Source organism: Sinocyclocheilus rhinocerous, unplaced genomic scaffold, assembly GCF_001515625.1.
Source record: "Sinocyclocheilus rhinocerous isolate Xijiao unplaced genomic scaffold, SAMN03320098_v1.1 scaffold920, whole genome shotgun sequence".
Lineage (NCBI taxonomy): Eukaryota > Metazoa > Chordata > Actinopteri > Cypriniformes > Cyprinidae > Sinocyclocheilus > Sinocyclocheilus rhinocerous.
In genome coordinates this window covers 58,296-74,080 of record NW_015636975.1, presented here as the reverse complement: position 1 = coordinate 74,080, position 15,785 = coordinate 58,296, and the positions used below count along the sequence as shown (strand labels likewise).

General features: G+C 38.1%; 4 protein-coding genes across 10 annotated transcripts in view; 2 read left to right on the top strand and 2 right to left on the bottom strand.

Moving 5' to 3' along the window:
• ercc5 (excision repair cross-complementation group 5) overlaps positions 1-3,313 on the bottom strand; it is a 26,164-nt gene extending 22,851 nt beyond the window's left edge. For 4 of the 5 annotated variants that reach the window (XM_016563071.1, XM_016563074.1, XM_016563073.1 and 1 more), the window contains exons 1-4: positions 2,492-2,538; positions 1,344-1,446; positions 1,062-1,237; positions 863-978 (exon numbers count right to left, since the gene is read on the bottom strand). In XM_016563071.1, the coding sequence (XP_016418557.1) occupies positions 863-978; positions 1,062-1,237; positions 1,344-1,431 (380 nt within the window). In that variant the 5' untranslated portion in view covers positions 1,432-1,446; positions 2,492-2,538. Of the gene's footprint in view, positions 1-862; positions 979-1,061; positions 1,238-1,343; positions 1,447-2,491; positions 2,539-3,245 lie in introns of those variants that run through there. The other variant, XM_016563072.1, reaches the window with a different exon arrangement.
• A 123-nt stretch (positions 3,314-3,436) lies between these two features.
• On the top strand, positions 3,437-9,420 carry blzf1 (basic leucine zipper nuclear factor 1). The gene is made up of 7 exons (XM_016563069.1): positions 3,437-3,706; positions 4,604-4,680; positions 4,787-5,211; positions 6,220-6,419; positions 6,714-6,842; positions 7,471-7,690; positions 8,870-9,420. Exons 2-7 carry the CDS (start codon positions 4,656-4,658, stop codon positions 9,053-9,055), a joined length of 1,185 nt encoding a protein of 394 aa, XP_016418555.1. The 5' UTR covers positions 3,437-3,706; positions 4,604-4,655; the 3' UTR covers positions 9,056-9,420.
• A 1,185-nt stretch (positions 9,421-10,605) lies between these two features.
• On the bottom strand, positions 10,606-14,294 carry trmt10c (tRNA methyltransferase 10C, mitochondrial RNase P subunit). 3 transcript variants are annotated; one of them, XM_016563101.1, is made up of 2 exons: positions 14,213-14,294; positions 10,606-11,992 (listed from the first exon to the last, which is right to left on the bottom strand). In XM_016563101.1, exon 2 carries the CDS (start codon positions 11,970-11,972, stop codon positions 10,743-10,745), a length of 1,230 nt encoding a protein of 409 aa, XP_016418587.1. In that variant the 5' UTR covers positions 11,973-11,992; positions 14,213-14,294; the 3' UTR covers positions 10,606-10,742. The 3 variants fall into 3 exon arrangements, with proteins under 3 accessions (XP_016418587.1, XP_016418589.1, XP_016418588.1); XM_016563103.1 differs by lacking the exon at positions 14,213-14,294 and adding an exon at positions 13,925-13,965; XM_016563102.1 differs by lacking the exon at positions 14,213-14,294 and adding an exon at positions 13,936-13,957.
• A 240-nt stretch (positions 14,295-14,534) lies between these two features.
• The window catches only part of txnl4b (thioredoxin-like 4B), a 7,094-nt gene continuing 5,843 nt past the window's right edge, over positions 14,535-15,785 (top strand). Inside the window, exon 1 of the mRNA XM_016563100.1 lies at positions 14,535-14,768. Coding sequence (XP_016418586.1) covers positions 14,637-14,768 — 132 coding nt within the window. The 5' untranslated portion in view covers positions 14,535-14,636. The remainder of the gene's footprint in view (positions 14,769-15,785) is intronic.

The window sequence follows — 15,785 nt, the reverse complement described above, 5'->3', positions numbered from 1 at the left end:
ACTCGATGGTATCGAGGCAATTCGGTCGGTGCCTAAAAAGTATCGAACTCGATAACCAGCCCTAGTGGTAACATACAGTATTGAGCCATAAAATTACATGATTTACAGTTCAGATACAGGTTTTCACAGAAACAAAAATCTTATACAACAGCACTTTATATAGCAAATTCATTCTCTGCCACGAGGTGGCGCTTTAGGAGCGCTGAAAAATCGCGGTTTCCACCGGTAACGGCTGTACACAAAGCAGCTCCGCGCTCATAAACGCCGCTTTATCAGGAATTATAGGTAAAATTCAAATGCCAATGACACGTTTCTGAGGACAGTCCGTTCCCTTCAGATACATTCAAATAAAGACATCCGCGCCGCGTTTTGACTTGAAACGTGCAGCGCTCATATTTATTCAATGACATCATTGCCTTTTGAAGTTTAATCCAGCCGTATCGCGACTCTTGTCTTTCCGTCCCCAACTGTAAGACCTCTTGAAATTATAATTAAGACATTTCTTATACCATTTAACATATTTAAAACTTTTTATGGCCTTAAGTTTGATACAACTCACTTTAGGAGATTTTAAGGACCCGCGGGAGATCTGCATTTAAGATAGCCTGTCGGGCAGAGTGGTGATACATTTTGGTAGCCCGACTGGAAAACACAATAGCCCGGGGACATCGGGCTAGCCATTTCACGAGCCCTGTATTCAGTAATTAAATTACTTTTCAGACAGAGTAATTAGAAAAGTAATTTAAATACAATATTGATTATGTAATTAGTAATTAATTACTGTTTGAAAGTAACTTACCCAACACTGCTGAGCATGTTTTTCTTTGGAATAATGTCACTGAACATGATTTAGGACTCTTACCTTTGATCCCCTAAAGCTGCTTTGATGGCCTGTCTCTTCAGGAACGTCTGGAGGAGCTTCTCATTGGTCTGTTTGGACTCACGGCTCATTTCCTCCCTCCGCTGTCTCCTGATGGCCTGAGGATGTTCAGGATGTTGAAGCATCATTCCCTGTTCCACGCTCATGTTTTACATGCATATATAATGCTGCTAAAGCTCACCAGCGTCTGTTTCTTAAGCAGCGGTGCGTCTCCATCGTACACAAACACGGGTCTGATGCGGAAGAACAGCAGCTTGCAGAGCCGATGGAAGAGCGTGAGGAGATGGGCGTTCTGAACCGCATTCCCATCGCGATCCCGCACACCTTTGACCGCCTGATTCAGCCAGATACTGATATCTATGACGAGTGAGTCATGGATCCAAACAGCCAAATTTATACAAACCCTATTGTTTACTCACAGAATGGTTTTCATTAAAAGAGTAAATCCTGCAATAAAGGATACCAACAGCTAAGATCTTCCCCTCTAGTGTTTCTGGATTGATGGGTTTTCTGGTGCTCTCCAAGAGTTTCCACAGTCCATGAACTCCCATCACTCTTGCTCACATCTGCAAAAAACATGATCAACTCACTCATTTTTTACTTCTACACAATGTAAAGCAGAACCATGACAAGAAAGGCCTATTTCCACCACATAAGAAAAAAATGCTTCTGTAAACTGTATTTATGAGAATAAAAGTCAAAATTCTCAGAAAAAGCAGCAGTTATGAGAAAAATAGCCAAAATTTAAAAAAAGTAAAAATTCTGAGAAAAATGCAAAATTATAAGGTAAAGTCAAAATGATGAGAAAAGGTTACAATAAAAAGATAAATATCTAAATCATGAGATTAAAAAGTCATAATTATGAGGAAAAGTCTAAATAATGAAATAATGAGATTAAAATGGTCAAATTTATGAGAAGAAGAAGAAGAAGAAGAAGAAGAAGAAGAAGGTGTGACCCCACAACCTTTGGGTTACAAGTCCGACTCTCTAACCATTAGGCACGATTGCCCCTTATGATTTTATTTATCTAACACACATACTCAGTCTATATTTCAATTTGCACATAATATACCTGTACATACAACTGTCTATTGTTCTATACCTGGACATACAATTGTCGATTGTCGATTTGTATATTTTTTATTCCTTATTTTACTTGTTCTATTTTTTATTTATTTTTATTTTTTATTATCTGTGTTTTTTTGTTCTGTCACTGTCATTCTGTTACACTGTGGAAGCTTCTGTCACGAAAACAAATTCCTCGTACGTGTAAACATACCTGGCAATAAAGCTCATTCTGATTCTGATTCTGATGATTTACGATCTTATGATTTACCAAAGCATGATTTTCTCTTGTGTGGCGGAAACGGTATTCCATACGACAGAGATTCGAATAGAGCAGAGTAAACTCTATGCAGGCTACTCAAGCAGAAATACACACAAATACATCAACAATACAATGATAATAAATCTATTATTTGTGATTAAAATGAGTTAACAGTTAATATTGCAACAGAACGTTTCTGCGTATTGATGTTTCTAATAAGCTTATTTAACTGTAATATGCTTAAGAACAGTTGTTTAAATATTTTATAAAAATCTCCCACAGACCTGCTCACAGAATCAGAACCATAACAACCGGTTGACGCGTTCGGGCGAGTCCCCGGAAACACGTACCGAACACAATAGTTCCGCCGCCAGTGTTGCCAGATTGGGCGGTTTTGAATTTGACTGTGCGGATAAAAATTGGTTTGGGCGGGTGGACAAATTTTGGGCTGGTTTGGGGTCGGTTTGGCGGTTTTCAAACATCTAAATAGTATAGGCTAATTGGTTAACAAACAAACCCCAAGTGTCCATGTACTGCATCCAATCAGTTACTTTCATGGCGTTACTAAACACACGGCCACTGCAGATTCGGCGGATGCTGATGTTGACGTCGCCCGCCGCACTTTAGCCAATCATAGGGATCCGTCCGATCCGTCAGTCAGAGTTGAGGGGGTTTAGCGCAAAAAGGAATCAGATTTTGAATGTATAGCTGTATATTCAAGTGATCACTATGCCAGAGTGGCCTAAAATAATTGCACGGTAAAGAGTGGGAGAGTGACTCGACTCTCAAAACTTGAATTACTCCTGTGGAGGAAGATGACAAGAAGGCTCTAATATTTGTAACTCTAAAATCAGAGCACAGTTAAATAATTTAATCAAAATCGAAACTGAAAATGAGACTGCCAAGTTCTGTGTTATGTTCTACAATATGTACTTCACGAAAGACTTCCTCTAGTTCTGATTAGCCTCGTACAATATGTATCGAAGAATGACACAGTTTTGACTGTCATGGTGTGTTCATGAACGAGTGTGAAAATACCTTCTAATTACGTTGCTTATTCCGATCACTTTTGTTGGGAACTTTTTTTAATTTAAATTGTCTTATTCTGACTGTTTACATTGAAAATATGGAAATCATCCTTGCAATCTGGCAACACTGTCCGCCCGCGATCAGCTGCTTCCGGTTTCAACATGGTGCTTGTGAGCTCGACGCTCTGAGGTACGTGGCAAAATTAATTATGAAACAGTAATCCTAACACTAATCCTTTAGTAAGTTCATTAATATCGTCATTATTTTGTGAGATTTAGAATTTTACATGACATCACCGGTTTTATTATCTAGAAGCAAGCGTTTGCTGTGTTACGCAAACTAACCACAAACCAGATAAACGAACACAGATAAACAGCGCAAAGGTCGAAATTCTCTTTATCAGCACGTGTTTATGTTTTGAGAAACAGTCTCTATACATTTCTGTGCATAGACGTCTTTTCATTCCGCAGGTAAGTTAACTAGTTGTGTTGACTAACTAATGTAAACAGTCCATATTGTATAACAAAGATGAGTTCATCAGGTTTGATCCAGTCAGGACAATAAACTATTTTAACTTGATTAATCCTGATTAATTAATGGTTATTTGTTTTTACTAGTCTGTTGATTTGTTACAGTCACATTTTGATTCAAACTACTCAGAGGTCGTCTAACACTACTATGCTAGTAAACAATAAAATAGTCAACGTGTTAATGCTGTTGCAACTTGAAATTTCATTTAAAAATATACAATTTTGGCATGTGTTTATTAAAATATAATTGTTCTGCTCAGGAGTCATCTAGACTGTTGCATCATAAGATTTTAATAAAAATATACATTTTTGTATAACAATTTGCATAAAATATAACATTCGTTTATTAACATATTTTCTGTGCAGGAGTATCTAGACTTTTGCCTCATAAAATTGTAATATAATTTTTAATATAATCTAAATATAAGTTTTGTGCACAATTAGCATAAAAAAGAAAAATATAATTTCTATAAATAAATTCTTAATTAAAATGTTTTTTATGGGCTGTACAGGAGTCACATAAACTGTTGCATCGTAAACTTTTAATTAAAAAAAATGAAACTGTGCATAAATTTGCATAAAATGTCAAATTAGTTTTTTGAAATGTTATTTTTCTATGCATGAGTCATCTAGACTGTTGCAGCATTAAAATAAATAAATAAAAATAAAGTTTACATATAAATTTTAATTGTATTATATAAAATAATTGTTTATTAAAATGTTATTTCCCTGTGTAGAGTTCATCTGTTGCATTATACATTTTTATTTGAAAAACAAATTGTATAGGATTTGCATGAAATATAACATCTGTTAATTAAAATGTGATTTTTTTTACAGGTGGTACCTGTGTCATCTTGACTGGAGATAATAAGGGCCCCTGACTGCAGCCATGTCTGCTGAAGTGATCATCAAAGGTGAGTTCATCCGTCTGTCATTTGCTGATATACAGTTCAGTGACTTCAGTCTGAACATCACACACATGCAGAATACAGTAAATCTCTCTGACGTCTCCTGTCTCAGATGTGTCCGTGGTGGCGGTCCGTGGTCCTGGCGATGGCATGGAGACGGACAAGCCTCCGGTGGCCCCTGAGCTCTCCGCAGAGGCTCCGCTCCTGAAGCTGGGTACTCCGAAGCACAGTCCAAGAGTGGTGGCAGCAGCGGTGCAGTCACCGGGAGTCTTGCACCTGGGGAAGGTGAGCAGAGACGCGTGTATGGAGGTGGAGGCCATGAGGATCGTGGTTCCCCGGGCCGCTATCAGCCGGAGCACTCATGTGGGGCCTCACACTGAGGACAGAGGATCCCCTCAGCATGGGGATGAGCGTCCACCATCACCCTCCTCAGAGCCGCTGGACTACAGGAGCGCATTGGACAAACTGCAGAACTCAGAGCGCCGTCTGCTGCAGGACAAAGAGGGGCTGTCCAACCAGCTCAGGGTCCAGACGGAGGTCAGACACTCGCTTATACTGTGTAATAATCAATATAGAATGGCTTTATGTTTGCCACATACATTTCTGACTGTGTACACACAGTGGATGCATTAGTTTGACTTAAGGCGGGCGTACACGGTGCGATTTTTGCTGTCGTACGAGCTCGCAGGCGATTTTTTTTTATCTCGGGAGAAAATCGCAGATGCTCGCATTGGTCGCGGCTCGTACCGTGTGAGAATAATTACGGGCCGATCCGAGACGTTACGAGCACCTCCCGTCCTCCCGATAATTTTTAAACATGTCAAAAAAAATCGGATGCTGTCGGTTTAAATTCGTGGTGTATGTGCGGTTGAACGAGACGATTTGGCGATCCATCTGAAGTTGACCAATCAGAAGATGACAAAAACCATATAGTCTATAATAATTTTAGTTTAATTATACAGTTCTATTTTTTATTTGTTATTCCGAATGTGCCAAATTTGCCGTTCAGCTTTATGAATGAATATGCCTGTTGTATTTCCGGCAAAACGAGCAGAAATTCAGAAATGGCCACTTTAGTGTGAAGGAGATCCTGTTTCTTGTGTAATGTGATCTATATTACCATTCAAAAGTTGGTTGGGATTGGTTTTAATGTTTTTGAAAGAAGTCTCTTCTGCTCACCAAGGCTGCATTTATTTGATGCAGAAAAATATAGTAAAAACAGTAATATTGTAAAATATTATTACAGTTTAAAATAAATGTTTTCTATGTGAATATATTGTAAAATGTAATTTATTCCTGTTATCAAAGCTGAATTTTTTTTTAGCATCATTAGTTGTGCTGCTTCCTATTTTTGTGGAAACCGTGCTACATTTTATTTTTCAGGATTCTCTGATGAATAGAAAGTTCTAAAGACCAGCGTTTTATTTAAAATAGAAATCTTTTGTAATATTATAAATGTCTTTGATTATTGAATCGTTGTGCATGTTGTTATCCAATAGCATATGTTGATCTGGTCCGGTTTAATCGGGTTTAATGTGTTCTCAGGTGAACCGTGAGCTGAAGAAGCTGCTGGTGGCATCTGTAGGCGATGATCTGCAGTATCACTTTGAGCGTCTCGCACGAGAGAACAACCACTTGATCCTGGAGAACGAGGCGTTGGGACGGAGCCTGTCACACACGGCCGAGCAACTGGAGCGCATGAGCATTCAGTGTGACGTCTGGAGGAGCAAGTTCCTTGCCAGCCGGTAAGACTTAAATCAGAAACATGGGATGCGTTACAAAACGTTGTGCTTTTAAGACCTATTTATTTGTTTTTATGTACATTTTTTAATAATTACTTATTACAGTGGTATTTTTAACATTACTGTTTTTATAATATTTTTCATGTTTTTATATGCATATTATACATAATAGTATGCATAATTAGCTCCCAGCTTAAGAAGTGTGAAGAACACATATGAGGAGAAAATGTTGTTTTTCTTTGATCATATTTTGTATTTCATGGAAAGAGGGTCATGCATGTGTGTTTGTTCCTGTAGTGTGATGGCAGAGGAACTGACCAATGCCAGAGCAGCTCTACTGCGGCAGACCAGAGACGCTCAGTGTGCCATTCAGGATCTGCTGCGAGAACGAGACGAGTTCTCCAGAGAAATGATGCACACACACAGGTGACGGCTTTTCCCTCAGTTCACCTCCAAAAACCAATAAAAACATTTCCTGACTGAAATAAAGTATACAAAATGTTGTTATTTCAGTTATTTGCCAGGCAGCATTTCTAATAAAGTACTAAAATAAGTACAACTAAAACTGAAAAAAGTAATAAAAATGCAATCAATGACACATACATCGTCATCGCATCTCGTGCGCCACTAAGGCTGCCTGACGGCTGACGCAGACCTTAACGTTTTTGCATTCGAATGTGGATTTTTTTTTTTAATTCGACAAATATTCGAAATTCGAATTTTTTTTTACAGCCCTAATAGAGAGGAATAAAACTGAAAAGTTTGGTGTATGTAAGAGAAAAAACTCTTTAAAGATTATGGTTGGAATTTTAAATTACAGTGCAAAATAGACCAAAAAACTGTCCAGTGCATGAAAAAAAATGGCTTTGTCTGTAGTGTCTTGCCTTGATGATACTAAAATAACTCATTTATGTTTAAATCAATGTAAAAATCATGCTAGTGATGAATCTGAGTGTTTCATTCAGCTGACAAAGTAATGCAAATGTAACTTCACATGTTCCTTTCCCTATGATTTGTGTGGCTGGTGTTTTAATGTTTTGCATGTGATGTGCAGGTCTCTGGAGCAGCTGCTGGTGTCTCTGCAGTGGGGTCGGCAGCAGACGTATTATCCCAGTGCTCAGCCACTCAGCACAGGAGAACTGGCCGCAGCCAATCACAAGCTCGCAGATGCCATCAACTCACACCTGCTGGGAAACGTGGGCGGCAGCGGCGCCGTGAAGAATAGCCCGAGATCAGAGCTCTGCAACACACCGGCCGAGAAGATGGCTGAGAAGGTGCATTCTTTCTCTGAGATTCTTCCTCAGATAATGAATTCATTAGAAATGAATTAATTAAAAAGAAGAAATTAATTAGATTTAAAATAAGAAATTAATAATTAGAAATTGATTGATTAATAAGAAATTAATAAGACAATCAATAATTTGATTAAGAAATTGATTCAATAATATGAAATGAATTACAAATTAATAAATGTGACCCTGGACCACAAAACCAGTCATAAGGGTAAATTTTTCGAAATTGAGATTTATACATCATCTAAAAGCTGAATAAACAAGCTTGTTAGGATAGAACAATATTTGGTCGAGACACAACTATTTGAAAATCTGGAATCTGAGAGTGCAAAAAAATCTAAATGCTGAGAAAATCGCCTATAAAGTTGTCCAAATGAAGTTCTTAGCAATGCATAATACTAATCAAAAATTAAGTTTTAATATATTTAAGGTAGGAAATTTACAAAATATCTTCATGGAACATGATCTTAATATCCTAATGATTTTTGGCATAAAAGAAAAATCAATAATTTTGACCCATACAATGTAATTTTGGCTATCGCTACAAATATCCCCCAGCGACTTGAGACTGGTTTTGTGGTCCAGGGTCACAAATAATAATTACATAATTAGAAATTAGAATAATAAGAGAGTAATTAATTAGAAATCACTAATTTGATTAATAATAAGAATTTAGATTATTGTAATAAAATACAGTAATAAGAAATTAATAATTAGAAATTAAATAATAAGAAATTATTAGATTAATGATAAGAAATTAATAGTAAGAAATTATATTATTGTAAGAAAATACAGTAATAAGAAATAAATAATTAGAAATTAAATAATAATTAATTAAAAATATATATTATTAAAAATAATAATTAAGATAATAAATAATAATAAGTGTTAATTAGATTAATAATAAGAAATAACTAGAGTAATAATTAGAATAATAGGAAATTAATAAGAAATAAGAATAATATTGTTTATATTATAATTATGTTAATAAATATTTTAGTATAATATTTATCAGCTTGTAACACTCCAAAGAGAAAGGAAAACTTGAAATCGCATCATATGACCCCTTTAATAATAATTCCGTTTATTGAGAAAGCATTTCCAGGTCATTGCAGAAACTTGTTTTTGCCATTGAAAGCCTTCATGATTCATCTTCTTCAGGTGCTGCGGAGTTTAGACCCCATATCCTGCTCTGAGAAGGAGCCAGACCCGTCCACGTCTGACTCTGTTCATTCCCCGTTCCTGCCCAGTAAGAAGAGCATCGGCCGCTTCCACCCATACACACGCTATGAGAACATCACCTTCAACTGCTGCGAGCGCTGTAACGGAGAGCTCATCGTGCTCTAGACCATCATGACTCCAGATCAACACGTGCACCTTCAGTCAGTATTATGAGCGTTTCCTTCCGTTTGTGCTTCACGCCTGTTCTCATGAAAATACCAAAGAAAAATCTCACAAACTCCGCAGCAGATGCAGCGATGAAGCTTTGATCTGCACAGATGATCTCACCGATCGTCTCTGTATGTGATTTCCTGTGTTTAAACGTCAGGCTCAGTTGTGGAGGATGGTGGCGCACACACTTGTTTGAGGTTTCTTAGACTGGACAGATTGATTTAATGGAGTAAATCTGTCATCGGTTATTCACCCTCCTCATGTTTCACACCTGCATGATTATATTTATTCACTCAAAAGTTTAAAAAAGTTTAATAAGAAGAAATTAGTATAGTTAGAAATAATTTGATTAATAAGAAGAAATTAATAAAAAATTATTAATAAGAAATTAAAATCTAGATTATTTAGAAATTAATAATTTGATTAATTCGGGGGGGAAAAAGATAAGAAATGAATAAAACAATAATTAGATTAGTAAGAAATTAGAATAAGAAATGAATAATTGGTAATTAATTAATATGAAATTAATTCTTAGATTAATAATGAGAAATTCATAAATTAGAAATGAATTCATAATAAGAAAATAATAATCCAATTAAGAAGAAATTGGAATGGTAAGAAATTAATAATTAGAAATGTTTTTACATACAGTGAAAGTAAATCAGATCCAAAATGTCAAAAAAGCACCTTGAAAGTGTAATATGTGTGCAGTATTCCACATCTGAAAAGAAGCATCCTGCTAAACAGCCCATGTTTGAAGTCATACGTGTGTGTGTGAGACAGCATGAGGATGAGAAAATGATGAGCTGCTGATGTAGATTTTAAAATGTTCTGTATGTGTTTATGGCTTTTGTTCTGTAAAAACAGACAGAGAGGTATGAGCTTAGTGTGTAGGATTCATTTATATAATGCAGTGAATGATGCTGCTGCTCTGTGATGTCTGTATTTACCTTGTATTTTCATATTTCATTAATATTCTCTAGGCAGACATTTAAGTGTTTTCCTGGACCACAGTGTATATAGTGTTTTTAAAGCATTTCAAGAATATTTGCTCTATATTATCTCTCTCTTAAATTACCAAAATAAACAGTTTGGAGTGAAACCTTTTTCTTTTTTTGTTTCCCCCCGTCGATTCCCCAAGATCATTTTCACTTTCCCTACCAGTTTAAAATAGTAAAACGTCATAGACAGAGCTGAAACTGATGCCATCATGAATTTCATGAAACCCTGAACAGAACATTTCCAGCTCTATTTGCGGCCCAAAATGAAAAAAAATGGAAATTAGAATTTACTTAAAGAAAATAAATCCTGTTTTTTTTTTTTTGCACTGTGGCAATATATTCAAGACACTTTATTGAGAACTATTTATAAATCGTGGTTATATTTGTTGTGCTGCCTTTAGTTTATGCTGTATTATCATCAATGTATTACAAGAATGAGATGGTGTTTTCTGCAAACGTGATTAAAAATGGTGTTTAACTGTCATAAAAATTATCTAAAAATCCTTATGTTCATAAATCAGGCCTGAATGAGAATTTAGTGTGAAAATGTACGTTTTACAAGAAAATACTATTTCAGTCGTCTTAAACAGTCATCTGAAATCATAATTTTTATTGATCAGTATCAACAAAATGATACAGTATTAATCACGATCCTCCCACCATTTTTTTGGTTCTTGTTGTTTTTTGTGTCCATCTGTTTTGTTCTTCCTGTGGCTCTGAACTAGAGCGGGGACGTGGATCTCTGATGAATCGTTCCGGATGAAGCGACTCTTTGTGGTTCTCGTGACTCCTCTGCTCTGCTGGTGGAAGCCACCGTGTTTCCTCTTGGGCACAAACTCCAGCGCCTTCTGCCAGCTTCCCGTGTCCTTCCGCGTGCTCAGGATGCGGATCATCTGATCCAGGGTTAGATTCTTGGCTCCACAGTCCCAGTCCAGATACTCATCCAGCGGGAGTCGCGCCGTGGCCAGTTTGAGGCGTTTGGCATTGGCCAGAGAAACGCCCGAGTGAATGGAGCGATCCACCATGGCGCCAATGATGTACACCTTACTGTGATCGAACGTGTGCAGGACGTGCTGGGAATCGGCTGTCAGGTACACCAGGTCCTGCTGAGGAAACAGCTCCACATGACTGCGCTCAGTGGCTGTGATCAGCAGCTGGTCCCACGTGTGCGATCCATAGCGATTGAGGAGCTCACGGTGATATGCACTGTCCGGCTGCAGGCCGCAGAAGTGCAGGTGGAACGGGTCTGCGGCGCGGCGGTTCCAGCCTTCGCTCTCCATCAGCTGCGCAACGGTGTTCTCCATCTCTCTGCGGCTCATGTGCTGGTTGTAGCTCATGTCATACACCAGTGGCTGGCCGAAGCGCATGGCCTGCGCCACTCGCCAGCTGTGAAGGCAATCCATGGAGCTGCTCCAGATCTTCAGCAGGAAGCTGTTCTTGGGTTCCTCTCGATTAAATTCTCCGTCCGCTTCCCTCTCAGATTTCCTCCTCTCCTGTTTCTCCTTCTTGGTGATCTTGTATGACTCCTTAATAGCGAGAAACTTCAGGTATTTCTTCTTGGCAGACTTGGTGGTCAGTTCAGTGAGAGCTTCCAGCTGCTCGTCTGTGATGTTCTTGGGAACGAACTTCCCCGCCTGATGCCACATCTCCACCAGCTCACGGTTGGCTTCCAGCGTTGACTGATTCGGGCTTTTGCTCTCCTCCTGCAGCGCTTGAGATCTCATCACTGACTTCCACACATCCAAATCGAGAGCGTTTTCTGCTGCGTTTTTCCTGGCGGTCCAGCTGGCGCTGAAGGGCCTGATTGTGATGCGTGGCTTTCTGAAGCAGCTGCATCTCACGGCCAGTGAACACGAGCGCAGGAACATCATCACAACAATGTCTGGATCACCTACAAAAAAACAAACAGCAGGGCCATGATTGAGTTATGATACAGGACTAGTTAGTCACACTCTTACTGCAGTGAATATTTCTCAGCATGTGTTTATGGTTATATTTTATTAAATAGCTTTATGCTTAATTTGTCACAATTTATAGGTAGTATATAATTTATAAGTATATAATATATATTGTTTTTTAAATTATATTATGATACTTTCAAATGATTTTTTAAAATGGACAATTTATATAATTTTTATATTATGTACTACACACACACACATATATATATACATATACACATATATATACACATATATATATATATATACACACACACACACACACTGATGAGTCATTACATTATGACCAACTATCTAATGGTGCTTTTCCACTGCATGGTACGGCACGGCTCGCTCTTATAAACCTGTAGGACCTCTGGTACCATAATGTCACCAGCAGGTCCTCCAGTTCCCATACATTGCGGAGTGATGGTGATGTAGTGCAAACCTGCTTTTCGATTGGGTTCATGTCAGGTGAATTTGGAGGCCAAGTCATTAACAGAAATTCACCATCATGTTCCTCAAACCACTCCTTGACGATTCTGGCAGTGTGGCATGGCACATTATCCTGTTGGTAATGGCCATCACCGGCAACAAACACAGTTGCCATGAATGGGTGCACTTGGTCTGCAATGATGTTCAGATACCTAACAGCTGTCAGGGATTGTGCCATTGGGGTAATAGGGCCTAAAGTTTATCAAGAAAACATCGCCCACAGCATAACACCGCCACTGCTGGCCTGTGTCCGCCCAAAAGTGCATCCAGGTACCATAACCTCTGTTGGTAATCGGTGTATCCGCACTCGGCCATTGACGTGATGCACCAGGAATCTTGATTCGTTAGACCAGGCCACTTTCTTCCAATCATCCACACTCCAATCTTGATGATCTTGAGCCCATTTAATGCTTTGTTGAGGGAGCATGGGGATTCGGCTGGGTTGTTGGCTACGCAGGCCCATATACAGAAGGCTGCAGTGAACTGTGTGCTGTGACACACTGCCCTGGTCACCACTGTTGTAGCTGCTGGTGATTTGTCACACGGTGGCCTTGCAGTCACTGTGAACAATGTGCGACAGTTTCCGCTCCTCTCTGGCAACAATAAGCTGTGGACGACACATGGTTGGACGGCGGTTCGTCGTTTGGATATCCATGCACCACTTTTGATACATACTCACTACAGTGGCACGTGAACAACCCACAAGGCGCACTGTTTCTGAGATCGAAATTCTGAGGCACCGTGCCATCAATTCGTCCTTTATCAAACTCCCACAAATCAGCAGCTTTTCCCATTCTGACACCAAACACTCTACTGACCGAAAGCCAGTCCTCGGGTGATATATATACTGCTCTGTGAACTGCACCAGCGGCACCATTCGGTTGCCAAACATGCTCATTGGTCCTAACATAATGGGGGTGGTCATAATATAATGGCTCATCAGTGTGTGTGTATATATATAATAATAATAATATTCAATGGGAATTTCAGACAATTTCCCCTCCAATCAACCATATGAAACGGACACAAACAATACATTTTTGGTTACAGTAAAAGATTCTGAACATTTCCTTTTTGCCAGGAAAAAATACAGTTCATACAGTGGAATGTTGTCATATTGTGTGGTAAGTTGTCACTGTCAACCTGCAATTAATGGAACAGCTAATTTTAAAGACTAAATATTAGCTATATATATACTATTATGAAACAGCAAACATGTTAACGGTATCACAAAAACAATGTTTGACCCAAATGAAGGTCTAATTTTAGTTTGAGGGGCAAAATTCACAAACACACACACACAATTGCAAGATAGGGCTGATATACGTTTGAAATTATAACAATTAACTCTGCCAGAAAAAACAAGTAGGCCTATTTATGACTCAAACCTGATAATTACAGATAGTGGTTCTTCTCAATTCCAGTCCTGGGGACTCACTGTTTGCACATTTTGTATGCCTCTCTTATCTGACACAATCAATTCAGTTCACAAAGCTCTGATCTGAATCAGGTGTGTTAAATAAGGGAGACATGCAAAAAATGTGCAGAACAGGGGGTCCACAGGACTGGAATTCAGAACCAGTGGTTACAGAGATATAACAGAACTGTGACAACTAGCCCCGGTCTCCTCTACATCTGTAATCACATTCACACACATTAAAGTAACATCAATATACCATGTCAGATATATTTCTGTATCTTCACTCGGAAGTCACTGGACCCTCAAAAGGACACACGCTGCCTAATGTCATGTGGATGTCGGTGTGCAACAATAAAAGCTGACCGTGCGGAAAGCTGCATTCGTTTATTAAATGAGCTGTCTGTAACTTAATTGAATATTTAAAAAAAGATGTTTGAATGCGCAAATGTGCTAATATTTGTTAATGTAATTTAAAAGAGTAGAATACGTAATATCACTAACAGGAATAACACATTTATGTTGAGTTGTGTACACAGTGTAGGAACTATTGATAGCGTTTCTAGTCAGCTCATATATAGCGGTGCGCCACACTCTAGTAAACATCCGGTGGAGTTCACGCGTGCATTCCCGATATTGAGTTAATTTTGTTCATAATTCTGGGTGAATTCATTTAAAGCGTCATGAGTCTATTTCTCCCGAAACTGTCGTGTAAAAAAGACATTGATGACGCCATTAAATCGGTCGCTGAGAAGGTTTTAGTTCTGCGATTCGGCAGAGATGAAGATTCTGTGTGTTTACAGCTGGACGAGATTGTGAGTTATGATACTAACATATTTACTAACAAATGAATTATTATTATGTGGTATACGTTTTCTTTTGGGCCTATATCACTTCTTATATTTGCACATGTGCGTATTTAATAGCCATGTGCTTAACTTGCATTCTCTCACACACACAAATATAACGTTTCTATATTTAGTAGATATTTAAGTATATATAAATAAACTACACACACACACAAACACATACATATATACATACATCTCTCTCACTATATAATTTTTATATTTTCATATGTGCATAATTAATGGCTTTAAGCTTAATTTGAAAACTTTATTTAAAATGTTAATTTAATAGGAGCCTGATAAAAATGCTCATGTAAAAGAAAAATCTCAGACGGTCTTTTTTTGCATCTGAAGTCTTCATGTATATAATACACACACTATTTGCATATTTAATAGATAGAGTGGGTATAGAAAATAATCACCCCCTTTAAAATAATCAGATTTTGTTGCTTTGCAGCCTGAAATGAAGACGGACCCAGTTTTAGTTTTATCTAGCTGTATTTACTCAGTGCAACTTATAACATCCAAGTGAAAGATATAACACCAACATGTCAGAAAAAATAAAAAAACAGAACATCACGCTGAGTTGCAAAAAGGATCACCCCCTCCTAAAAATGACTTATAAACTCAATCAGGTGGAGTTAATTACCTTCTCGATGGCACACAAAGCCATTTGACTTTCAACTGTGATCAGCTGTGGTTATTTTGATTAGCTCAGCATGAAAAGAGCTTTCCTGGAGCATTTCAGTCCTTGGTAGTGCAACTGAAGCAAACAATCAACTATGGGTGGCAAGGCACAGTCAAAAGATCTCTGGAATAAAGCTGTGGACAGGCACAAGTCAGGAGATGGATACAAAAAATGTAAAAGGCTTTATCAATGCCTAGAAGCACAGTGAAGTCTATAATTAAGAAGTGGAAGGTATTTGGTACAACACAGACCCTCCCAGGATCAGGATTTCACTCCAAACTGGATGAAAGAGCCAG

What these genes read in the sequence shown, in the direction of transcription:
- blzf1 (XM_016563069.1), top strand. Translation starts at nt 4,656, where the DNA reads ATGTCTGCTGAAGTGATCATCAAAG. An exon ending in TGCTGAAGTGATCATCAAAG is followed by an intron (nt 4,681 to 4,786) that starts GTGAGTTCATCC and finishes CTCCTGTCTCAG; the next exon opens with ATGTGTCCGTGGTGGCGGTC. An exon ending in AGCAAGTTCCTTGCCAGCCG is followed by an intron (nt 6,420 to 6,713) that starts GTAAGACTTAAA and finishes TTGTTCCTGTAG; the next exon opens with TGTGATGGCAGAGGAACTGA.
- trmt10c (XM_016563101.1), bottom strand. Translation starts at nt 11,972, where the DNA reads ATGATGTTCCTGCGCTCGTGTTCACTGGCCGTGAGATGCAGCTGCTTC.